Genomic DNA, 26,106 nt, shown 5'->3' on the forward strand with positions numbered 1-26,106 from the left:
CCTGTTCCCTCATGTTTTCCTGATTCCATCACTATTTTTCTCTCTCTCAATGGTTTTACTGCAGGAGGACTCTCCTCTGCTGCCAGGACCAGAAGTGTGGGATTGGGAATAATTCCCTGAAACCCCCTGGGGTCACTTTCAGCCATGCCAATCCTGTGGGATGGCAGCAAAACCCTCCATGCTGGGCATGCCCCATTCCCTGAGTTCCAGGGAAATATTCCCATTCCCCGAATCCCAGTGAAACATCACCCAGTTTTGTTTTCATGGCACGGCCACAGCAGAGCTGACCCCTGAGCTGTTCCATTTAATAGCGAGCCCCTGCTGGCTGATTTTCCATGCAGCACACACAGGAGCAGGACTATTCTGGGATCGGATCCCGGGAACAGCCGTGACTCATCAGCTGCAGCAGCAGCCAGGAGATGAGGAGCTATTTATTACAGCTCTTCCAGGCTGTGAATTCTTCTGAGCAGCCAGTTCAGCTAGGAATTATGTAATTATTCCTCCTGGATGATTTCTCTTATTGGTTTGTAATTACAAAATCTTCGCAGCACACTCCTGGATTTTCAAATGAAATCCTGGGAATGACTCGATGTGAGGAGAAAGGAGAGATTCCATCTTGCCTCCTTTGTGTTCGTTTTGTTTGGCTTTAGCAGGGATGGGTTTGCACAAACTTCACCTTTTTTTTGTTTGGTGAAACTGTTCCGCTCGTCCTTCAGTGGTTTAGAAGTTTATAAACAAATCTTTGGGATGAAATCATCCTGTCTTGGAAGCTGGCAGGAGGGAAATTCCACACGGGAGTTCCCGGCTGGTTGGGTGGGAGAAGGGCTGGCTCTGTAGCTGCCGGAGTTGTCCTCACGCCTCCCAAGCGTTGGCTCTTCCCAGAGAGGGATGAGGAGATCCAGGAGTTTTTAGGGAGGGAGGGAGTGCTGTCCCTGTTCCCACAAACAGCCGGCACTGCCCATCCCAGGAAAAGCGTCCCCGGAGGGAGAGGAAGATTATGGGCAAAAGCTTTTTCCTAGAGGAGAGGAAAGCGGGTGTGAAGCCCTCTCTGAAGCTCCTGGTGCCACCCAGAGCCTCTGGAGCTCGGGAACATTCCCAGCCTGGAGTGTCCCTTTCCAGCCCCTGGGAAGCGGATCCTCCGCCCTGCTGCTCTGTGGAAGCAGGATCCTGCTCCGTGGCATCCAGGAGAGCTCAAAGCAGGGAACTGGGGATCCTGCCAGGCTCCCCTCGTGCTTTGCTGAGGGGCTGGATAAAGATTTCTTCCTTTTAATCCCCAATAAAAGAGAAAAAAGCCGAGTCCTTCCATTTCTGATCTCAGACCTGTGCTATAAACTCATCACAGCCTGAGTATTCCAAAAGTGCCACAGAGGGTGAGCTGGCAGAGCTCTCAGAAAGCTCTAAATCACATTTCAGTGTCCAGTTATCGTAGGGAAGTCTATTATTTTTACACTGATCGTGGATAATTTGGCTTTAATCTTTATTCTATGCTCGGTTTTGACTTTGCTGGTCAATTTTTATCACTCCCTTAGGAAGAGCTGTTTAAAGATGGTTTAGCAATGAGTTTGGAAGGAGAGATTAATTCAAAATCTGAAGGCAGTGATGGAGTGGGTCTGTCTCAGGCGCATCATTCGAGATCCTCTTGGCTGTTTCAAATTAAATTATTTTTTCCCCCAAGATCATGTAGGATCATGGAGTGGTTGAGGTTGGAAAAGCCCTTTTGGACCATTGAGTTCAACCTCATCACATCCACAGGGATTTTAAATCCCTCCAAGGATGGGGATTCCACCCCTGCCCTGGGCAGCTGTGCTAGGGCTGGAAACCCTTTCCATGAAGAAATTTTCCCGATATCCCAGGTGAATAAGGAATGAGTGATCCCATTCCTGATGCTCTGAGTCCCTGATCCCTGCTCTTGTGTTTTTGGGAACCGTTCCCTCTGCAAGTGCCTTCTCCCAGCCTTGGCATCAGCGGCTCTGTGTCCCCTGCCCAGCCGTGTCCCAGCTCCAGAAACCTCTGGAACATTCCATGGCTTGGCTGGGATCGGGGGGACAGGAGCAGCCCGAGCCCTGAACAAACTTTACAGGAAAAACCCCCGGGGAAAGATCCTGAAGGCAGCCGGGGGAAGCGCAGGCAGGAATTTCTTACACCTCATCCCTGTGTCAGCTAAAAGGAGAATTCCCAGAAACGTCAGCGCCTCCCGGCTCCTGCGAAAGCTCCGGGGGCGTTGGGTGACATCACAAGGACCGGGGATGGATTCACGGCGAGCCTGACGCCAGGGACAAGTCCAGGCTTTGGCGGCTGAGCCGAGCCTTGCAAAGCGCGGCTGGGAAAGGCGCACGGACAGGCTCGGGGTGTGACTCACTGAGCTGACACTGTTCGGGGACCAAAATCATCTTCTTCTCCTAAACAAACCTTTCCTGGTGGCCCCGAGTGGGGACCAGGTGCGATTCCGAGGTTCTGCTGGATCCCACTGGATCCTGGTGCTGGATGAAGCCTCCGGTTCCCCTGAGCTCCTCGGCAGGGCCGGGGATGTGTTGGAGGCACCAGGTTTCAGCTGGATCCCGACTGATGGCACTTGGGGACACCCCCGAGGACACCAATGGGCTGGGGCAGTGACACTGAAGGATCTCTCTGGAGATCTCTGGATCTCTCCATTTAAGTGCATCAAAGAACTCTCTGGAAAACGCAGAGAATAAATATTGGCTGAAGGAACCGAGGTGTGTGAGTGAAGGCTTGAAGTGGGGCTGGATTGAATGTCCCAGTTTCCCTCAGATCACAAAAGGCTGCTGACATTTTTCATCCATGAAGACATTAAATGGTTTGGAGTGGAGGCTGGAAGAACAAGCTGACCCCCTTTTGCTTTGCTGCACCCAAATTGTGCGGTGTAAGAATTATTCCATTAAACTCTGCCCTCACTGCTGCTCTCCCAGACCAGTTTAACTCCAGGAAAGAGAGCCCAGCTGATGGCAGCTGGAATGTGATGGGTTTATTTCAGATTAAAAGTGTTAAAAAGTGGATTCTGGCAGGAAAAAAAACCCAACAAAATAAACAACATGTTTTCCTGAAGAAACACAGAAAATTGTCAAAGCTCTAAGATAAGAAATTGTCACTTTCCATGAGATCTGACCTGGCAGCACAGCAGCTGTGGAGGATGAGTCGTGTGAGGCTGACAAAGGTCAAAGCTCTTCATCCAGCCTGGGAGGGGCTGGGGCTGCAGGGATCCACAGGCAGGGGGGACATTCCATGGATCATGGAATCATCCTGTCCCCCCTGTGCCATGGCAGGGACAGCTCCCACTGTCCCAGGCTGCTCCAAACCCATCCAGCCTGGCCTTGGGCACTGCCAGGGATCCAGGGGCAGCCCCAGCTGCTCTGGGAATTCTATCCCAGGGCCTGCCCACCCTGCCAAGGAACAATTCCTGTCCCAGATCCCATCCAGCCCTGCCCTCTGGCACTGGCAGCCATTCCCTGTGTCCTGTCCCTCCATCCCTTGTCCCCAGTCCCTCTCCAGCTCTCCTGGAGCCCCTTCAGGCCCTGCAAGGGGCTCTGAGCTCTCCCTGGAGCTTCTCCTCTCCAGGTGAGCACCCCCAGCTCTCCCAGCCTGGCTCCAGAGGGGCTCCAGCCCTGGAGCAGCTCCTTGGATGTTTTTAGAGTAAGAGATGGAGTTTCTGAGTATTGAGCAGCCCCTCATGTGAGCTTTCAATGAACTCTGGAGTTCCCTCCTCCCTCCAGAAGAGGTGGAATTTCTCAGGCTGGTGCTGCAGGGTTCCAGGCTCCCAGCTGGGGACAGTGGCAGCCAGGACTGGCAGCCCAGATCCCATCTCCCTCTGCTTCTCCAAGTTTGTAAATTTACCAATCACCTATCTTTATGCAATTTAATATCTTTTCCTTGGCTTCATTTTCTCTCCTGGTATTAGAGAAGCCAAGGAAAAGCTCTCCTGGGCATGAATGAGGAGCTGTGTAATGGCTCCATCCAAACCATTGTGCTCTGACTTGTGAATATCTATTTAATCAGTGCTTTGAAAAGAGCTGATTTGTGCTAAGTGATTTTTCTTTCTTAGACTGCAGCAAGAATCTCATCCTCTTGTGAGGATGCAGCACAGGCAGTCCAGCTATTCTGGGCTTCAATGGCTCCATTGAGCCGGCAAGAGGTTCAAGTAGCAGGGATCCATTCAGATGATTGTGGAGCTGCTGTGGGGAAGGAGCACTGCAGGAGGCTCTGCTGGGATGAAGTCCCAGGGTTTATTAACTCATCCATTCCACTCAATCAGGAGCTGGCTTGTGTTTCCTACTCCACAGATCTGCTGTGCTTTAGGAGTTAGGCCGGCTCGGGATGTGTTGGAGGCTCCCAGGTTTCAGGCTGTGCTGTTGGAGGGAGAGGAGAGCTGCCCTCAGCACGTGTGTGAGGTGGCACCTCTGTGTCACAGCAGCACCAGAGCCACCAGAGTGTCTGTGGTTATGTTCTCGGTGGCTTTTCTGCTTCCCCCTCATGAAAAAGGATCGGGGTTCACTGTGCCTTTCCTCACTGCAGGTACAGAATTTGGGTTTGTGAGTGGCGAGTGAGGGAGGCACGGATGGCTTTGGATTCAATCCCAGAGAACATTCCTTGCAAGAGCACAGCAGAAAGCCACCATGAGCGTGTTGTAAGGAACTGATCTTTCCCCTGAGCAGGGTGAGCCCTGCCCAGCTCCCCTGGCTGGCACACGATGTCCCCTGTCCCTGCTGTCCCCGAGCCCTGCCCAAACACAGCAGCACCTGGGGACAACACAAACCCAACTGCTTTGGGCCGAGTGCTCAGCACAGGAGGCTCTGGCACGAGGGCTTTGTGTCCTCTCCTTCTCCTGTTTTCTGCTCACATGATGGCCAGCAGGCCCTGGCTATCTGCGTGACATTTGCTGTCCCAGCTCAGCTGGGTGACACCGGCTATTAATAGAGGGTGTCACGTTGGATTCTGGCTCTGGGATATCAGGACAATCCCGTTGTTTGCCTCTCAGCCTGGCTCTGGCTGCTGATGGCTGCCAGGGGCTGTCAGGGCCAGCAGCCAGCCCCAGGAACATCCACACAGCGCCACAAACATTTCCTGACCTGAGAAGCCAGGGCCGGCCCCACAAGGACAAAAGGAGATGGGTTCCTGCTGGAGGCAGGGTCACCCAGAGCTGGGACACAGGGACACATCCAGGTGGCTTTGGAATGTCTCCAGAGAGGAGCTCCATGACCTCCCTGGGCAGCTGTTCCAGTGCTCTGCCACCCTCACTTCTTCCCCCTGTTCAGGTGGAATTTGTGTTTCAGTCTCTGGCCATTGCTCCTTGTCCTGTGGCACCACTGAAAGGTCTGGCACCATCCATTCCAACAGCTCCTCACTAATTTCAGGGGTTTTTATCAGCTTCTCACTAATTTCAGGTATTTTCTCTCCTGTGTTCCATCAGTGAGCTCAAACATCCCTTCCTCCCCTTTGGAGTGACCCCTCTGTGCCCCCTCTCCACAGGTCTCACCACACCAAATGTTTCCACAAATTAAATCAATATTTTTAAATGGATCCACTTTGGCCATCGATTACCTCTGCCCATTCATACTTCATTAGCTCAGGCCAAACCCTTTATCAATACCCTTTATCAATACCCTTTATCAATACCCTTTATCAATACCCTAAAACACCCAGGATGGCTCAATTCTTATTAGCTGAGGAATGAAGCTTTAACTGCAATCAGATACAGTGATTTTGTGCCAGGCCCACACATTTGTGCTTACTCACACTGCAAACTTCACCTTCTGTGTAATTAAGCAGTAATTAATCGTAACAAGTGCTCTGCTCCTATTTATTCCAAATTTCCAAGTGTCTGTGGCTGCTTTGTTGTATTGTTTGATGCTCCTGGACTTGATGAGCTGTGTCAGATTTTTGTTTTGGGCTGATTTTGCTCAGTGCCCCCACATCTCTTATTTCTTTTGAAAAGCTTTATGGTTTGGAGGAAGTGACTCCAAAACAGTGATTCCAGCAAGTGATTTTCAACATGAAACAGAGCTTCTAAGGGATCATTAATTAAGGAAGATCAAAATGAGCCCTGGAGCAGGTCTGGAGAAGATTTGCAGGTCTGGGGAACATTAACAGTGTTATTAAATGATATTTTGGGTGCCAGCAGCGCTTTATCTGTTTTCACATCAGTGAAATCATCCCAAGAGGGTTTGATTTGCTGCCTGACCCTGCCATTTGGCACAAACCACACGAAATGCGCTGCAGGATTTTTGCCCTGCCCGGATTTTTTGGCCTCACAATCATTCCTTTAAAAGGTTTTGTTCTTGCTGCTCACCACCTCTGACTTCTCTCCACGTTGCTTTTCCTTCTGCTGAATCCAGTTTGCTGTCCTGGGTGATTAAATCTCCTGTGATGGAAGAGCAGAAAATGAAAATCTGGGGTTCAGATTTTTCTGAGCCTGTTTTCCCCTGTTTTGTTTTGTGGAGGAGGGGAGGCAGTGGGGGCTGGCAGAGCTGTCCCCACCGCCTCTGCCGAGGGGTCCCTTCCGCCTCACTGGCCTTGGGAAAAATGCAAATTTATGGAAATACTGTCTGGGCTGGCAGGCTTTGTATTCCCTGGCTGGGCATTTCACAGAATTGTGGAATCATGGAATGCTTTGCATTGGAAGGGATCTTAAAGCTCATCTCATGCCATGGCAGGGACAGCTCCCACTGTCCCAGGCTGCTCCAAACCCATCCAGCCTGGCCTTGGGCACTGCCAGGGATCCAGGGACAGCCCCAGCTGCTCTGGGAATTCTATCCCAGGGCTTCCTCACCCTCCCAGGGAACAATTCCTGCAATTCCAATATCCCATCTAACTTTTGTCACGGGGAAGCCATTCCCCTTGTCCCATCATTTCTCATCCCCAGTCCCTCTCCAGCTCTCCTGGAGCCTCGTTAGGATCTCCCTGGAGCAGAGTTCCGTGAGTTGCACTATTAATCCCACCAGGAATAACATGGGCTTGGTGTTTACCCCCATCACTCCCACGGGAAAGCTGTTCAGTGCTCTGGCTGCTCTTGAGGCACAGATTTCTCTCTGATTTCCATCCTCAGGTTATTCCTGTCCATTTTATCCCCTCTTGCTTTTACACCAGCGTTGTCCCTCAGCACAAAGATCCCGTTCCCTTTGGTGGCCTTTGCCTCTGGCACTTGTGACGCCGCTCTGGGGGGAAGAGCAGGTGCCATTTCCAGCCATCCCTGTGATCCACGTGCCAAACCCCTCAGACAGAACAAACCCTTTGTGCCAAAGGGACAGGATTTTCCATCTTTCCTATTTTCCCCTGGAACAGCAGCAGGTGGCAGGTGCTGGTGATTCAGATGAGGCAACTTTTGCACTGAAATGATCAATGAGAGCTCTAAAAGAGATTGCCCTTGGAATCACACCCCTGGGCTCTGACATTTGCTATCGCAGTGTCCTTTCCCATGGATAGGAAGGATGGAGAGTGCAGGCATTTGAGAGATGTGAAGCAAGGAAAATTTTGCTGAAATGTACCCAACTGGATTAATTATTGTTAAAGGCTGAGTCTCCAAAGGATTAATGATCTGAATACCATCTTAGGACATTTCACTGTCTTTTTACTGACAGGCTCCACAGATCCCAATTATGGAGATAAATCCAAAAACCAGGTCAAATAATTATTCCATGAATCAAGTGGAAAGGCCGGATGCATTTCTGAGCACAGCAGCTTTCCACACACCCATTGCTGGACTTTTGGATACCGTGGAAGGGCTGATTGAAAACATTAGTGCAGGAAATGTGTAAATCTTCCACCTCAAAGCTGCCTGTTGGGCTCAGGTGAGATGGAAGCTCTGTGGTGTCTGTAAGTTGTCACCACAGTTGTCACTTTGTTCCTGTCTCCAGTGTGGTTGACAGCAGATGAGAGGAGCTCTGTGAAGTGGGGCTGGACGGAATGAAGCGGCTCAGAGCTTCCCTCTTGCTTTAAAAGGCAAAAGTGCCTCTGGAGTCCTGCCAGGATTTAAGGGCTGGATGAATAAAGCCTGGCTCCATCCAGCAGCCTCCTGGTGCTCCGGCTCCGTGCGGATCCGGGAACGCTTTCCTTTCCTTTCCTGGAAGCACAGGTCGTTTGTGGATGGGAGCCTGAAGGCTTGGCTTTGCCATCAGTGTGCTCTGGAAGGGAGTTAAGTGCAGATTGCACTTAGGAGGGGTAGGAGATGCTTGAAGATGCATCAATAAAAGATGGAATATAGGACTGGAATTCCCCTTCTGTTGCCAGTAATATCCCAGTGGGGAAAAGGCAGGGCTGGACCTCGTGTTCCCATTTGCTGGGTGAAATTATCCCCCCACACTGGTTCTGGGCAGGGATCAGGGCTCATCCAGAGGCAGAAGGGCTGGAAGGGGCTGGAGCCACACCAGAAGGCACCAGTGTCCCTGTCACATCAGCCTGGCCACAGCAGGCAGCCTCCTCCGGGCAACCTCCGTGTGCTGTGGATTGGGAGAGACAGCCTGAGAAGTGCTCCAGGGCTTGGCTGGAGCTGGGAGAGCTGAAGTGACACTGAACAGAGCAGGCCAGGCTGGGATGAGCACTGCCCTGTGGCTCGAATGGAAACATCCATGCCATGGGATAGCAGAGTGCCACAGAGCAGGTGCTGCCAACATCCCGTGTCTGGAGCACCGTGCAGTCCCTGTGCCACCTGTCCCAGGGCCACGAGCCAAGCCAGCACTTCCCAGCAGGGAAAAGTGGCAGTTTTCCCCCTGGGGAGACTCAGCTGGGTTCTGCCATGCAGCAAAAGCACAGCTTGTGCTGGAGATTTGGTCCTGGTGAGCTGCGGGTGGCTGGAGGGTGAGCAGAGCTGTCAGTGCTGCACAGGGAGCGGCATCACCGAATCCTGGGATATCCTGCACTGGGAGGCACCTTCCAGCTCATCCTGGGATATCCTGCATTGGGAGGCACCTTCCAGCTCATCCTGGGCATGGGCAGGGACACCTGCCACTGTCCATTCTGCTCCAAGCCTGGCCTTGGACACCTCCAGGGATCCAGGGGCAGCCCCAGCTGCTCTGGGCAGCCTGTGCCAGTCAGAGCCTGGTGTAGGAAGGGAAGCAACTGCTCCATCAGTTGTTAGCTGGGAGATTTTCAGGAGGAAAGAGCCCTTAGGAATTGGCATGGCTGCCCATGTTGGGAATGATCACACATCCATATGTCTTTCCAAGCTCTGGAAGTTAAAATAGAGGTGGGGTGTCTGCTTTGTTTGACTGTGCCTTGCATTTTCCAGAGATTAATGGCAGAGAACCATTGGAAGAGGATAAAATAGCCCAGGATTTACATTTGGAAAAATAACAACTGGATTCTAGCACTCAGGATTCCTTCTCTGGTGGACTTAACCAACCTCATGACGTTCACTTGTGACAGGATAATGTCGAGCTGCTTATCTGTAGTAAACATGAAAAGGATTACATTTTTTGGAACCCTTCGTGCTCAGAGAGAATCCAAACTCATTTCACCTCCCGCTGTACTTTTCCAACCATCTCCTGGTGGCTGCTCCAAGCAGGTGCTGGATACAATCCCTGACATTTGCTGTGCAAGCCAGGAGCCTCCCCAGGGTGCTGCTGGATGAGTTCTGGGAGCTGGGATGGCTCTGGAGACTCATTTTAATCTCGGGGCTCTGCTGAAGGTGGATTTGGGTTGCAGAGGGAGCAGCAGCGGCTCTCGGGTCTCTTTTGGGCTCAGGGTGTGAGCAGAGCTGGGGGTCTGGTTCTTTTGCCTCTGTTGTACCCATTGAGCAGGAGAACAGAAACAGAGAGTGAATTAAAGTCACAGAATGGTTTGGGTTGAAAGAGACCTTGAAGATCATCCAGTGCCACCCCCTGCCAAGACAGGGACACCTCCCACCAGCCCAGTTTGCTCCAAGCCCCATCCGACCTGGCCTTGAACTTCTTTATTCAGAGATTACAAAGTCAAGTAAACACATATTTTTGCTTTTGGATACATGCAGAGGCTTAATGATGTGTTTAGCAGCAGCTGACAGCTTCTGTTACAAACACTTCAGTCGGTGCTGCCGGGTTCCTGTGCCAGGCAGCTGTGACAGCGCTGGGAGGGGCTGCAGGGGCTGCTGCCTTTGTGTGGGGACACTGAGCTCTGGGGACTGCGGGATCAGGGAGCCACAGACCAGCTGGGCTTCCATGAGACCTTAAATCATCCCATTCCACCCCCCCTGTGCCATGGCAGGGACAGCTCCCACTGTCCCAGGCTGCTCCAAACCCATCCAGCCTGGCCTTGGGCACTGCCAGGGATCCAGGGACAGCCCCAGCTGCTCTGGGAATTCTATTCCAGGGCCTGCCCACCCTGCCAGGGAACAATTCCTGCAATCCCAAGATCCCATCCAGCCCTGCCCTCTGGCACTGGCAGCCATTCCCTGTGTCCTGTCCCTCCATCCCTTGTCCCCAGTCCCTCTCCAGCTCTCCTGGAGCCCCTTCAGGCCCTGCAAGGGGCTCTGAGCTCTCCCTGGAGCTTCTCCTCTCCAGGTGAGCACCCCCAGCTCTCCCAGCCTGGCTCCAGAGGGGCTCCAGCCCTGGAGCAGCTCCGGGGCTCCTCTGGAATCTCTCCAGCATCTCCAGGTGCTGCTGCTGTTGGAGCCCAGGGCTGGGGCAGCTCTGCAGGTGGGGCCTCACCTGGATAAAAAAGCCAGGAGCCACAGGAGGGACAAAACCAGCGGAGGGATTTGAACTTTTAAGAGGTTCCTAAGAGTAACAACGTTGGGAGAAGGTCAGGAGGAGAAGAAGGTGAGAAATGCCTGTGGAGCTGGGAGCTGTCACCCTGGGGAGCCCTGTGCCCATGCCAGGGCCGTGCTCAGTCCCATCCTGGGCCATTAAATGCTGATGGTTTCAAGCACAGCCCTTTCCACATGGAAGAATATTTAGGAAAAGCAGCAAGCTGTTCGGATAATGGGGAACAGGTGCACAGCATTAGAGAGCAGCCAGACAGTGGAAGGAACAGCATTTTTCCTCATTTATGGTTTTAAGAATCCTGAGGGATGTCTTGGTGAGATTCACAAATCTTTATGCTTAACAAAGTCTGCCCAAAACCTCTGGAAATATTTTGGAAACATTTGATATCATAAAGGTGGTCCTGTAGTTAGGAGATGGGGAAGGATGTGTTCAGGAATGGCTCTGGGGAGGAAAAGCAGATGGTGAACCTTCTCGGAGAGTCAGTGCTGTCATCCTCGGGAAAAGTGTAAATTCCCAACATAAACAAAAATCCCCGAGCCTGCCTGGTCTGCTGGGCTGAGATGTGTTTGTGTTTCATACTCCAGAGCGAGCTGTGGGGCCGTGTGGCTCTCATGGAAACCGCTTGACTGGCAGTGGCTGCTCCAGTGACTGAATTACACCTGAATCACAGTGCATTCCCATTCCTCAGTCTCTGCCAAATTTTGCCATGTTCCAAGTGCTGGTGGGCACTGCTAATCCAGGGTCACCTGGAGCTGCTGAAGGGTCTGGAGTGGAAATATGAGGAGCTGGCTTGTTCCTCCTGGAGGAGACTGAGGGGACACTCAGCAGGGTCTGTAGCTCCTCCCGAGGGGCACTGGAGGGGCTGGCACCAATTTATTCTCCCCATGACAAGGAGCTGGGCCAGGGGAAGTTTGGTTTGGATTTTGGGAAAGATTCTTCCCCCAGAGGGTGCTGGCAGTGCCCAGATCCCCAGGGAATGGCCCCGAGGCTCCAGAGCAGCTCCAGGAGCGTTTGGACAGCGCTGCCAGGGATGCCCAGGGTGGGAATGTTGGGTGTTCTGTTGGTGATTGTTGGATCGATGATCCCCATGAGTCGCTTCCAGCCCAGGAGGTTCTGTGATCCTGCGCTTGTGACAGGAACGCTGCAGCACTGGAGCGCTGGGGGCTGCTGCTCTGAGCTCTCTTTGTTTGCACAGTGACTCACAGAGCCTCGCTGTGTTTTACAATCATTTCTCCTGGCTCGCCGCTGCCTCTGCTCAGGCACAGCTTCACAGGTCCAGGGCCAGTGCCTCTCACAGCTAACTCCTGCCACCTGCTGTCTCCTTCCTTCCTTCCTTCCTTCCTTCCTTCCTTCCTTCCTTCCTTCCTTCCTTCCTTCCTTCCTTCCTTCCTTCCTTCCTTCCTTCCTTCCTTCCTTCCTTCCTTCCTTCCTTCCTTCCTTCCTTCCTTCCTTCCTTCCTTCCTTCCTTCCTTCCTTCCTTCCTTCCTTCCTTCCTTCCTTCCTTCCTTCCTTCCTTCCTTCCTTCCTTCCTTCCTTCCTTCCTTCCTTCCTTCCTTCCTTCCTTCCTTCCTTCCTTCCTTCCTTCCTTCCTTCCTTCCCTCCTTCCCTCCTTCCCTCCTTCCCTCCTTCCCTCCTTCCCTCCTTCCCTCCTTCCCTCCTTCCCTCCTTCCCTCCTTCCCTCCTTCCCTCCCAGGTTTTTTTGTGCTTTGTACTCTGCCATCCTTGATTTTAAGTAGGGAAGTTCAGCTTTCCTTTCCACTTGGACGAAGCCTATGGGGTGTGCAAGCTTTGGGGAGGACCCTCACAGCGTGTGCAGTGTTCTGAACACGGTGATGAAGTTTTTCCAGCAGAGCTCAGCAGTTAACTTCCAATTTAAAAAAAAAAAAAATAGTGGGAAATGCAGCTCTGAGAGGGCAACTTTACAATCCCATTGCAGTTCTTACAAATGTTTGTTTGGGAGATACTTTTGGCGTCAGGACTCAGTTCTGGTGGGTGTTGTGCAAACCAGGAGCAACTGGTGACACACACAAGGTTAAACTCTTGCTCTGTGTGTCTCGGGTCATATTTTCCTAACGTTGGATCATCCAAGGGGAATATTTCCCCACATCCCAGTTCTTGTAACTATTAAAAAGCGGTGACTGCAGAGTTGTTGCTGGGTTTTGAGGATCTTGCTCACAGGCTCTGGGAGTGCCTGTTCACTCCTGGCAGAGGTAACTCCAAACTCTGGAATCGGTGACTTTTGGGGGAATTTTCTGTTAACTTCTGGCTGAGCACATGGCTGGCTGAATGCTGGCTCAAGGCCAAGGGAAAAGAGCCCGAGGAGCGCTGGCGTGGCTGCGTGTTGAGCTTGAGGAAAGGAATAAAAGCACTTTTCAGTTGGATTCACCACGTGATCCGTCCAGCAGCATTCCAGGTGCTGGAACAGGGAACCAGGAGCTGGAGCAGCCACGGTATTCCCAGCTGGGCATTGGCTTCTCACCAAGGCAGCCTGGATGTGTCCAGCTCATCCCAGTGATGCAGAAATCTGGAAAACTTGCAGGATTCAGGCAAGTTCAGGCACTAATGCTTTATGTGCTCCTCGTGCCACAGTTAATGATCTCTCTGCAGAGAGGAGGGGGAGCTGGGCTCTTCCCTGCCACAGTGCAGGGATGAATGCATTAATGAATGAATTAATTAATCCAGAAAATCATTAATCTTCTGGATTAAGGAGTGGAGGGCTGGAGAAAGGCATGGCAGGGACCACAGCCTGGTGTCCTGCTGGGACAACATCCAGCATGGGACGAGGCGCTGGAGCAAGCGCTTGGCTCCTACTGCAAGGAGACAAAACCTGACTTCCAAAGGCAAGGGAATTCCTCCTGAGCGTGGCTGTGCCTCACGTGGCTCTCGGGGCCGTGGTCACACATCTGGTGTTTCTATCAGGCCCAAATGCCCGGGCAAAGGAGCCCAACCTGCTCATTTTCAGTGTTTATGAGGGGTGTCGCTCGCTAGAGTGGCCAGGCTGACTTCAGCCACAGTTCGCAGCGGCCAAGTTATGAAACCATAAGAAAGTGGGTGTAAAATGGAAAAGGTGACAAAAAGTTTAGTGCTTTCTTTTTTTTTAGTTTTTAAACAGCCTTTTATTTTGCAGCACAGCTGTTTAAAATTCACTGAACTGATACCTTGAATGGTTAAAACACGATTTGGGCATCCAGCTCCCACAAAAGCCAAGCACTCACAGATCTCACAGGATTTCAGAAGTTTGGCTCCAGAGCAGATGGGGACAGGGCTGGGCTGGAGCATTGTCACCTTGTGGTGTCTTTAGTCCCTGTTGTGCTCGTAAGACTTGGAGTGGGGTTTGGCAAATTGAACCCCAGGGCTTGTGCAAAAGGCCTTGAGGGTGGAGTGGGGTGTTTAGAATCATGGAATCCTGGAATGGTTTGGGTTGGGAGGGACCTTAAAGCCCATTCCATCCATCCCCTGCCATGGCAGGGACACCTCCCACTATCCCAGGGTGTTCCAGCCTGGCCTTGGGCACATCCAGGGATCCAGGGACAGCCACAGCTGCTCTGGGCACCCTCATCCTCACAGGGATGGATTCTCCATCATCTCCCATCTGTCCCTGCCCTCTCCTGCTGCTGTGTGCTCATGCTGAGAGCTGTGCTGAGCTGGAGAAATTCATGCTGAAGGAAGCACGAGCAGAGCAGGACAGGACCCTGCGGGGTCCTCCTTGCACACGAGAGAAACGCGCCAGCAAGCGGCTCCGGTGACCGCAGGCTGGTGACACGGTGACAGCCACGGTGGGGTGACACTGTGAGCCACATTGGGGTGACACTGTGACAGCCACGCTGGGGTGACACTGTGACAGCCTCACTGGGTGACACGGTGACAGCCTCACTGGGGTGGCACTGTGTGAGCCTCACTGGGGTGACACAGTGACAGCCTCACTGGGGTGACACAGTGACAGCCTCACTGGGATGACACTGTGAGCCACACTGGGGTGACACTGTGACAGCCACGCTGGGTGACACAGTGACAGCCTCAGTGGGGTGACATGGTGACAGCCTCACTGGGGTGACACGGTGACAGCCTCACTGGGGTGGCACTGTGTGAGCTCCGCTGGGGTGACACAGTGACAGCCTCACTGGGGTGACACGGTGACAGCCTCACTGGGGTGGCACTGTGTGAGCCTCACTGGGGTGACACTGTGACAGCCACGCTGGGTGACACGGTGACAGCCTCAGTGGGGTGACATGGTGACAGCCTCACTGGGGTGACACAGTGACATCCACGCTGGGGTGACATGGTGTGAACCTCACTGGGGTGACACTGTGTGAACCACGCTGGGGTGACACGGCGACAGCCTCACTGGGTGACACGGTGACAGCCTCACTGGGGTGGCACTGTGTGAGCCTCACTGGGGTGACACTGTGACAGCCTCAGTGGGGTGACACAGTGACAGCCTCACTGGGGTGACACTGTGTGAGCCTCACTGGGGTGACACTGTGTGAACCACGCTGGGTGACACGGTGACAGCCTCTCTGGGGTGACACGGTGACAGCCTCACTGGGTGACACGGTGACAGCCTCTCTGGGGTGACACGGTGACAGCCTCACTGGGTGACACGGTGACAGCCTCACTGGGGTGACAATGCCCTGCAAGCCCCCCTTGTGGCAGCGTGTGACACGCAGTGTGTGTTTGTCCCCAGCTTCGATGTGGAGAATGGCCCATCGCCGGGGCGCAGCCCGCTGGACCCGCAGGCCAGCTCCTCGTCAGGACTCGTCCTGCACACGACGTTCCCGGGCCACAGCCAGCGCCGGGAGTCCTTCCTCTACAGATCCGACAGCGACTATGACCTCTCACCAAAGACCATGTCCAGGAACTCATCCCTCCCGAGTGAACAGTAAGCATCAATTCAGCTCCAGGTTTACACTCTCTAAGAGCTTTCAGCGCTGCTTTAATCCTCAGAGCTCTGTTAAAAGGAGATTATGGCTGGGATTGGCACATTTCACAGCTAGAATGCATAAAACAGGTGCTGGGCCATCATCCTCTCCCACCCCATCCTTCAAATATTCCCATTTTCCCCAGAATTTAGCAGAAGAGCTTTCAAAGCTGTATCCTGGAATAACAGAGAAGTTGTGCTGTACTTTTATTTACAGTGTGCTGGTTCCCATCCTGTTTGGGGACTGTTCCCTAGAACAGCTGTTCCCAAGACTGATGGCTGAGCTCGAGAGGATCGATACCCACAGAATGTCCTGGATTCACAGCCCTTTCTTTTGAAAGACACATTTTAAAGTTTTAAAATGGCCATTAAGCTATAAAAAAAAAGTGCTCGTTAAACAAAGCTGAACTGTTGCAAAAGTTTTGTCACGGAATGGAAATCTGAGTATTAGCCAGACCCACGAGAACTCTGCGAGAAAATATCCCTGCTGTGAGTTAAAGCAGAGTAAATATTTATTGAAGGAAACACTCCAGATTTTGCAAATAGTGTTTGGTGTAAACGGTGGGTTGTAACAATTCCCAGCAGTGTGCTGGGGTGGGGGAATCCCATCATTTCAAATTCGTGGCTGTCTGCAGCTGAAGTGTCCATCCACTGTGGGCATCGAGTGGAGGCAATTTTAATTAAATTTAGACTTAATAGCACTGATACCTGAGTGAGGATGAGGGGATGATCTCTGTGGCAGCACAGCAGGGAGAATTCCTCTTTGGAAGGGTCCAGCACTGGTGGATGACTCTCCAGAGGGTCCTGTGGCAGCCTGGAGCTGGCTCTGCTGCCCTTGCTTAGAGTATCCTGTTATTAATTATGGGATTAATAATAGAATTAACCACAACGTTGCTCCTAAGAGTGCCTAAAGAGGCTCCAAAAGAGCTGGAGAGGGACAGGACAAGGGGGAATGGATTTAAACTGACAGTAGGTAGATTTAGATGGATATTGGGAAGAAATTCCTGGCTGGGAGGGTGGCACAGGGTGCCCAGAGCAGCTGTGGCTGCCCCTGGATCCCTGGCAGTGCCCAGGGTCAGATTGGATGGGTTTGGATCCACCTGGGGTGCTGGAAGATGTCCCTGCCACGGCAGGGAGTGGGATCATACAGATCATACAGAACGTTCCATACACGCACAAATACCATAACTAAAACCACACACACAAAAAAAATAAATAAAATAAATAATAAAAAAATCCCTCTTATTGCTGGCAGTGGCGTATTTTGCTCACAACTTCTGCTCAAATCTTCCATGATGAAAACAGCCAGACAAAACCCGGCGTCTGAACAAGGTTAAAGACTGCGACAGAGATCAACAAAAGCCAGGAAATTCAAAGGTGACCTTTCCCCGCACCGCTACGGTTGGTTTTTTTCCACCGTGGTACAAGCGTGAGCCTTAACTTTTGAATTTCCTGGCTTTTATTGCCTGGCGTTCCCAGTCTGAACGCTCGCTCCAGCCGCTTGTTTTGGATATACACGATGACGTTTCCATTAGGAACAAGTTTTTATGTGGTGTTAACTAAATGCTGCATGGGTCCATTCGTGAGGAAAAGCCCCTCGGGAAAATGCTCATTCCCTGAGGTGAATTTTGCTCTGTTTGAAGGTAAATTTGTACAGAAATTTACACATTTTCTCCATTTTTCCTTAGGCATGGCGACGACCTGATCGTCACACCTTTTGCCCAGGTGAGTTGGTGGCATATTGGCCTCTCAAATAAGTTTTTAAAGCATTAAAGCAGAGAAGGTGACACCTGCGGTTTTGTCTCCCTCAGGTGCTGGCCAGCCTAAGAAGCGTGAGGAACAACTTCACACTTCTCACCAATTTACACGGCACCTCCAACAAGTAAGCCTGGATTTTTTAAGCTCCTTTCGTAGCCAAGAGGGACCGAGCAGGGGCACCGAGACCGAGCAGGGAAAGCGGGGGCCGAGCAGGGACAGCGGGGCCGGGGAGCGGCGGGGCCGGGGAGCGGCGGCGCCTCAGATTCCGCCATTGCCTCACGTCCCCGCCGCGGTTTGCGCGGGACGCCAGGGGGCGCTGCCTGCCCTCCCCTCATGGCGTCCGTGCCCTCATCCCCTCATTCCTCATTCCCTCATTCCCTCATTCCCTCATTCCCTCATCCCTCATTCCTCATTCCCTCATTCCCTCATTCCTCATTCACTCATTCCCTCATTCCTCATTCCCTCATCCCCTCATCCCCTCATCCCCTCATCCCCTCATTCCCTCATCCCTCATTCCTCATTCACTCATTCCCTCATTCCTCATTCCTCATCCCCTCATTCCCTCATCCCCTCATTCCCTCATCCCCTCATTCCCTCATCCCCTCACCCCCTCATCCCCTCATCTCTTCATCCCTTCACCTCCTGACCTCATCCCTCAGGTCCTCCCTGAGGAGCAAGCGATGTGTTTCATCTCATCCACCATGAATCACAAGGGCAGTTTGAGACCCCACACCACAAAAAAATCCATAGAGGGGTTGGAGAGTGAGAAGAAAACAGAGCTGGGGAAGGGGCTGGAGCCCCAGGAGAGGCTGAGGGAGCTGGGAAAGGCTCAGGGGGAATTTCTGGCTCTGCACAAGTCCCTGTCAGGAGGGGACAGCTGGGGGGATTTGGGATCTGCTCCCAGGGACAGGGACAGGAGGAGAGGGAACTGCCCCAGGCTGAGCCAGGGGAGGTTTATTTGGATATCAGGAAGAGTTTCTTCACAGAAAGGGTTTCCAGTCCTGTCACAGCTGCCCAGGGCAGTGGTGGAGTCCCCATCTCTGGCAGGATTTGAAATCCCCGTGGATGTGGCAGCCGGGGACATGGGCCAGTGGTGGCCTTGGCAGTGCTGGGTTGGACTTGTTGATCTCAGAGGTCTCTACCAACCTAAACAATTCCATGATCTTCGTCACATTGCCACCTTGGCTATCCCAGGCATTCCATATGTGCCCAGCTCGGGGCAGAGGCATCATCTCTGTTCAGTCAAGCCGTGGTCCTGCCCTGCACTTCCACCACTGCTTCACAGAGCAGTACTAATCCCAGAACTGTCCAAACTGGAGGGGAACCAGCAGAATCGAGTGCAACTCTTAACTGGCCCGGAGAGGCACCAAACCCCCAAACCTGGTGTTATCAGCACCAGACCCTACCCAGCTGAGCAATCTCCTGTGAGCTGTCCATGGCCAAAGGGCAGACGTCAAGGGGGACACCCCAAACTTGGGGCTCTGGGGACAACGAGGATTTCCCAGCAGCATCCTGGAGCTCAGCTCCGAGAGGGCTGCCCAGAGAACTGAATCCACATCACTTCCTTTGACACTGATTGCTCTGAATGAGGAAGGTGATGCACTCAGGAGGAGGATGTTGTTTTTTCTACCTGCCGAACAGGAGAAACCACACAAACTCCTTTCTACGCCTTTGTCCGGAACCACCGTTTCCCTTTGGCTATTTATACTGAGCCAGTCATCGTCATCCTCTGGCCTGCTTGGCCCCAGGAGAGCTGCTGAGCCTCAAACCAACATCATCCATTCCTGGCAATGCACACTCACCCATCCCACCCATCCCACCCTGGGCCTGGCGGGCTCTGCTCGCTCCCACTGGCTCCAGAAGGGAAGGATGAGGAGCAGGGATGTCCCCAGTGGGACACCACAGGCTCGCTGTGCTCCAGGTGTGAGTGGCATCACCACGAGCTCACAATCTTTATTTTACATAAAGCCCAGCATTTTATCCAGGCGTGAGGTTTTTCCTCCTGTTGATTTCCCTTGGCAAATTTCGATGGGAAGGAACTGCCACATTCCAAGATGGAGGTTAATAAAAAACCAGATGGCTTAAATATTCCCTTATTTTTTTTAAGCTTTGCTTTTTTGGAAAGCTCAGGCATTTTGGCACTTCCTAATGAGGAATCTGAAATTGGACAGGGCCGGAAGGAAATGAGGGTGTAACCTGTAGGACACACAGGCATCTTACAGTGTCCTTTGGAAAACATTCCCAGATTTGATTGAGGTATAAAATTGTTTGCCCAGCCAAAGTAAAAGTCATTAAATTTTTAAACCGTCCCATGCCAAACATCCCAATCCATGGTGGAATGTGCTTCCAGGTGCTGCAGAGCTTCCCGCACGCTTTCCAAAGAGCTCTGCTGGGTTGCAGCCATGCTGCCAGCTCATGATTTTATCATCTGTCTCATGATATGTGATATTTTACTTAAACTTCTGCTCTGGGGATCATGAGAATCTCAGCTTTTATTTAACCCCTTCTCTCCTCTCTTTTTTCCTCCTCCACCGCTCCTGGCCCAAACAAGGAAAAAGAGGATGCTGTCCCTCATATTTGCTGGAAAATATGAATGTTAAGGCCCAGAGGAAAAAAAAAAAAAAATAAAACAAAACAACTGGCAGTCATATTTTTTTGACTTTTAACGTCAGGGTTCTTGAGGCAGTTTCCTGATTGGAAAAGAGGAGAGGATGATTAATGGCTTTGGAGTGCCGGAGTTTGGCAATTGCAGCCCAGGACGCGGTCGGGAGGCATCCGGAGCTGCTCCGTGTAATTCCCTGCGGCAGGAGGGGAGCACAGCGGTGCCTGAGAAAGGACAGCTTGCATCTCCAATCCTGCACCCTGCCTGCCTGGAGAACAGGATGGCCGCGTGGATTTGATGGCTCTGGAGCGGGGAATACCGTAGGGAACAGCGGCTCATCCCGTCCCACCAGCCCTAAAGGCACGTCTGAGCAGCTCAGGGTTTGGAGATCCCTGGAGATCCCTCCGTTCTGGCAGTGCTGCAGCGCGGTGGCCCTGTCGGGGAGTTTCTGGTTCTTAGAGATTCCAAGATTTAGCTTCTCAAAGGCTCAGCAGAGGCAGGTCGGGGCACATTTGCAGGGAATTGAGCGCCCAGCGCGTGTGCCCTGTGCTGAACCCGGGTCCTGCACATCCCACCAGAGGAGCCTTGGGATGCCGGGGAGGCTCCTGCCGGGAGCAGGGATGGAATCAGGGCTGGGATTGTGCTCCAGAGCTCACCCGGGCAGCGGAGCCTTCCCGGGAGCAGGGCTGGGATTGTGCTCCGGAGCTCACCTGGGCAGCGGAGCCTTCCCGGGAGCAGGGCTGGGATTGTGCTCCAGAGCTCACCTGGGCAGCGGAGCCTTCCCGGAGCACTTCTGAAGAAGCCCCCGGAGCTACAATTGCAGCACAATTGAGCCGCTCTGCCTGCTTTGATTCGAGCTTCAAAGGAGAGCTGGCGAATAATGCGTGTTGCACTTGAGTGGCTGACTCCGAAATTTGGGGTTAGGAAGGAGGCTGGCCAAGGGAGAGTGTGGGGAAATCTGGCTCCAGTTAAAATGGATCTGAAACTTCTTAGGGAAGCAGAAGCCCAAACTTTCATTTTTGGTCAGCCTGAAGTGCTGCAGTCAATCCAAACTGAAGTGTCGTGATTATGGTGTCAACTCTTTTTAACTCCTTTAAAAACCAAGTCTCTGATGATGGTTTCAGCTTGAAAAATTAAGAGTTTTGTTTGGCAAGTCTCACAGGGAACAGTGTTGACTTTTGGAGAGAATCTGCATCTTTTTCCAGTCAGACCTTGTTGGCTTGACTCAAACCAATCCTTTTCAAATAGCTTTTGGCCCCTCCAAAATCCAGGAATTGCTGCTGAAATTGTTGCTCAGAGTCCAAAAAGTGTCCTTCAGCTGTTTCAGAGCTAAACAATAGTGACTGCAGCATCCTCTTCCTCGCTTCAGGAGCAGTTCCAGCATTAACTGCAGGGTGTAAAGGAACATTTCTGACCTTTCCTGCAACATCACCTTGCAGCAGTTTGGCATCACTTCACGGTCCATTCCAACCTCTGTAGGGAAAAGCTTTATGGGAAAAGGCCTTGACTGTGGGGGAGCCACCAGAGCCTGGCCCTTGCTGCCTCCAGGTGTGTTTTGAGCATAAAGTTGCAAAGGCAGCATGGGATGGTGGCACATTTCTCATTTCCAGCTTGTGGAACAGGCAGCTCTGAACAGATCTGTCAATACTGCTCAGCAAATCTTGGTGAAGTGTTTGGGGTTTCTTGGGAGAATGGGAAAGGATTTTTAACTGAGGGAGCTGGCAGGGTTTGGAAAGATAAAATCCCACCTCTTGACAGAGAATTTCTTTATCCCTCTTAGGAGATCTCCAGCCACGAGTCAGCCACCTGTCTCCAGAGTGAACCTGCAAGGTAGGTGTGGGATTTGGGGACGGGCTGCCAAGCCAAGCGCACTCAACATTTATTGCTCAGCTCTGCTCACAGCTGCTTCTCTGCCCCCTCCTCGGTGCAGTTCTGGGTTCCTCCTGCAAAACCCATGGGAGAGAGCTATCGGGTCCAAATGTTGTTATTTTAATGGCTTGGTTTGGGGTTTCTGCTGGTGCATTAGTGCAGGAGGTGAACATGATTTTGGTTTGATAGTCATGGCCACAGTGGCTGCTGTTCTTGTGAGTCCCTGTGAGCACAGGCCTGGACAAGCCCCAGCCCATGAGCCTTGAACAGGCTCAGGCACAGCTGGGTCTTTTTTTTAATTCTGTTTATTTCAGTTTGTTTCCATGTGATCTGTGTACTCAAACCTTTCCTGGGTGAGACTTCCTTGGCTTCCTGCTGGGAAGGGGGTGCCAGGGCAAGGTGGGGTGGGCAGCACCGTGAGGGAAGGACGAGGAGGAGCAGCAGAAGCTGATTACTTAGGACAGGTTTATTTGCTTTGACACCTGGGTTTAGCCAAGCTGAGGGTCTCTAGAACCCCGCTCAGGATCAGAGCTGGCCCTACTTGCACTCATTCAAAGGTTGCTCCGGAGAGATGGAGATAAGATTTGGAGCAGTGCCCATTTGTAAGGTTTAATCTCAGCCTTTCCAATAATTACATGCTTGGAGGGACTAATAAAGCTTAATTTTCACAGCGTGTGAAGGCTGGATAACTATCATTTCCTCTCCTGCTGTGTGTTATTTATTCTCAGGGGACACACAGAGGCCTGGACACTTCCAGATTAGGTTCCTCCAAACTTGTTAATGAGAGATGGAAACCTCTGATGCAAAAACAAAACTGGACAGCACAATCTTTAACTGCTTCTCTTTCTGCCACAGCCAGCAGGAATTCAACTCATCACCTGATTTAAAGCTGGGTCTAACCTGGCTTTGAGTTTGTGCCTGTGTAAAAAGAAAAAAAAAAAGAAATCATGGAAAATTTCCTAGGCTTTCCATAGATCTGTTTATGTAACTTAGACAATCTAATAACGAGGAGAGAATGCCCTTCCAGGAATTTTTAGGTTCATTTTCTTAACACTTTGCATGGAAAAAATCACTCTCAACTTTTTAACGCTTTGGGGATATTTTTCTACATTATTTCCCGTGAGAGCTGCAGGACACTTGGTACTTATTAGCTTATCCAGACTTCTGATGCTGGGAATACATGAAAATTCCTTTAGGAATGAAGTGTTTGACACACAGAACTGTAGAGCAAGTTTTGTGTTACCTTGTAAAGGTTGGATTTGTGGCCCCTCAGGTAAATAGGTTTTTAACCATGAATCTTAACTGCTTTTAGGTGAAATCTTCAAATAAAATGCTTTTAGGTGAGTTGTATCATTACAGCTTCAGTAAATTGTGACGCTTTGTAGGTAAGAAGGAGATGCCTTTTTGTTATTAATAGGAAATTGTGTGATTTCCTACACAAAACCAGCCAATATTGGCATTATTGGAAGAAAATCCTGGGGTTCTTGGTTAAATTCAGGTCAGTGCCTTCCTCTGCCTCTTCACAGCCACTGTCACACTGAATTCCTTTCCAGCCAGCAGAAAACAAACACAGCCCTTGACTTTCTAAGGAAGTTTCCATTTAATTCAGAAAGAACAGAGACTTTTAAGGATTTTTCTTCAGTGTTTGCAGCATTTTTTTCCCCCCTCGACGGCTTCTGCTTTGGAAATTATGAAGAGAAGGAGAGATTTTCCTATCAGAACCCTTCCAGTTCTGTGCCAGTGGCTGAGAGGATGCAGAGTGTTTTTCCTGAGAAGGAAGCAGTCATGTTTTGGTTGGGATCAGGCTGCTTCACATCTCTCTAGATAAAAGACTGTATTTGGAACGAACTGGGTTTAGATTCACCAGATTTGTTGAAGGTCAGAATTTGATTTTAACCCTCTGATGTCAGGCACTGGTTCATGGCTTTCCCACTTGACATCACTGTGAGCATCTTGTGGATTTGTCATTCGTGGGGTGATTTATATCCTGTCCTGAGAAATACAGAACTCAGGGCTTAAAGCAAATGAGGCTGCATTAATAAAATTCCCCTGGAGGGAGGCAAATTACATCCAGCATTTGCACTGCAAGGAATACACGCCAGCTATTTACTCCAGCTGGAATATTCCAGGATTTTCCAAGCAACAACAGCCAAATCTGTTGCTGGTGTTGCATCACTGAGGACCCAGGCCCGTGGTGGAGTAAATGAGCTGTGGTGAAATGAGGAAATTCTTTTTTGCTTTCATTTTCTTATAAGTAGGAAAACTTTTGGCCGGGTTACTCCTGGGACAAAGGGCTTTGAAAGGCACTGCTGGTGTCACTGTGAATTTCAGAGCTTTCTTAACCTTGCAAGCACAGCCAGAGAAGGAAGGGGAATATGGATTGAACATCCTGTGTTTTGTCCTTGGTATCAGCTGAAGTAAATCTGGCAGATTTTTCCTGTTATTTTGTTATAACTGCAGCTCACAGGAACGCACAGAATCGCCTTTATGAATTAACCGAGCAACCATGCCATGGAAATACAAAGCCACAGCAAAAGTCCATCAATCCTTAATTAGCTGGGCAGGATGATGGGAATGCTGTGGGGTTCCTGCCCGGTGTGTGGTGTCCCCAGCAGCTGTGTGGGGCCAGGGCAGCACGGTGCTGCTCAGGCACCTCTGGGTTACAGCAACAATGGGAGACAGATGGTCACACACTGTCCCTCAGGGCTCTTTCTCCTGAGGTTTCTTTCTCCTGTCCCCTTTGTTTCTGCAGAGTGTGGCCTCTGCCACAGTTACTTTCTGTGACCTTTGTGCCACCTTGGGCTCAGGAATCCATCCCTTCTCCATCCAGCTCTCCCCTCCCCTGGCCCCAGTGAAAGCTCTGCGGTTCCCACCCAATGATTCAACCAATAACACCTTTAACCAGCAACAAGTCTGGATTTCCCTTCTTGGTTTTGTTTCTTCTTCCATATTTATTCCCTTTAAATTAAATCACCTTTCACTGCCTGCCACCATCAGTCAAAGCCTCTCGTTCTTCCACAAGTTTGGTACAAACTTCTCCCAGCCTGATTTGTTCCCACACCATCAGTCCTGGGATGGAGAGTGTTTTCCCATTCCTGTTTGATCCACTGTCACATTTAATGTCAGGAGCAAAGCACAGGGTTATGGATCAAACAGCACCGAGCTTTTCCCAGGCTGTGGAGGGTTTGCAGAGACTCTTCTCAAGATCCCTTGGATGCTCTCAGCACTCACAGCTCACAGCTGTGCTCTCACAATTAATGAGAGTTCTCCTCACAATTATTGACAGGGTATTGCCACAGCCCCAGCTCGGGGGGTGCAGCCCTTTGGGATTTGTCACCCCCAGCATTTCAGGGCTCACAGGATTAAAGCTTTGTTCAAATTCCTCTCTGGGGATGGGAGGGAAGGCTCGGTGTTTTTCTTCCTTGTGCCTTAGCTCTGCTTTCCTGTACCTCGGCACGTTTGTCTGCACTTCTCACATGCCTTTACACGACCTCCAAACTCGTACTCTTTCATTTTTCCTGTGGGTGTAGGACGAACACAGACTCGTGCACGAACCTTTGTGTAAAGCATAAACAAAGACTGGATAATGCTCATGCTACCGAGAGCCCCGAGGTTTGGTAGGAGTTAAGGAGCCTTGTGCATCCCAGTGAGCTCTGGGTTACAAATATCCCTGAATCCCGGGGAATTAACGCGGAGCTGCTGCTCTTGTGCCATCCTCCTCTGCTTGGCACGTGCAGAACAGCTCTGGGCACACACACAGAGGAGAGGGCTCCTTTTGAAATTCAGTTTCTTAGCTGGGAGTTCGGCTGAAGATTTGACCTTTTGATTTGGAGAGCAACCGTAAAAGTCAAATGCTTGTTGTGCTTTGGGCTTTCACAAGAGTGCAGAGGAACCACGAGTTCCTGAGCAGCTGAGCCACAGAGCTGCGTGCACAAACGGAGGCTTGTTAGCACCTACAGATATTATTTTTAAAGGATAAATGATTGATGCAGCTCAGGCACCATGCAGATTATTCAGAAACTAACCAAAACCGTGTAAGAAATCAGGTAGATAATGCACTGAACGAGAGCTGGTGAGCTCTGAAGCGATTCTTTCCGCTCACCAGATTAAAAAAGCGTTTCAAAGCGAATTTCAGAGCGGGGCTGAGGCAGCTCCAGCCATCCCGAGGCTCTTCCCGGCTCTCTGGGGGAGTTCATTCCTGCAGGGAGTCCGTACCGCGTGTTGTGCCCGCCTGCCTCGAACACACCCCCCGAAAGTTGGACTCATGCATC

General features: G+C 51.4%; 1 protein-coding gene across 3 annotated transcripts in view; it reads left to right on the forward strand.

Annotated features, from left to right (window-relative positions):
* PDE4B (phosphodiesterase 4B) overlaps nt 1–26,106 on the forward strand; it is a 152,740-nt gene that overhangs the window by 74,257 nt on the left and 52,377 nt on the right. For all 3 annotated transcript variants that reach the window (XM_058842626.1, XM_058842627.1, XM_058842628.1), the window contains 4 exons: nt 15,373–15,567; nt 17,295–17,331; nt 17,418–17,488; nt 21,747–21,796. In XM_058842626.1, coding sequence (XP_058698609.1) covers nt 15,373–15,567; nt 17,295–17,331; nt 17,418–17,488; nt 21,747–21,796 — 353 coding nt within the window. The remainder of the gene's footprint in view (nt 1–15,372; nt 15,568–17,294; nt 17,332–17,417; nt 17,489–21,746; nt 21,797–26,106) is intronic.

Source organism: Poecile atricapillus, chromosome 7, assembly GCF_030490865.1.
Source record: "Poecile atricapillus isolate bPoeAtr1 chromosome 7, bPoeAtr1.hap1, whole genome shotgun sequence".
Classification (NCBI taxonomy): Eukaryota; Metazoa; Chordata; class Aves; order Passeriformes; family Paridae; genus Poecile; species Poecile atricapillus.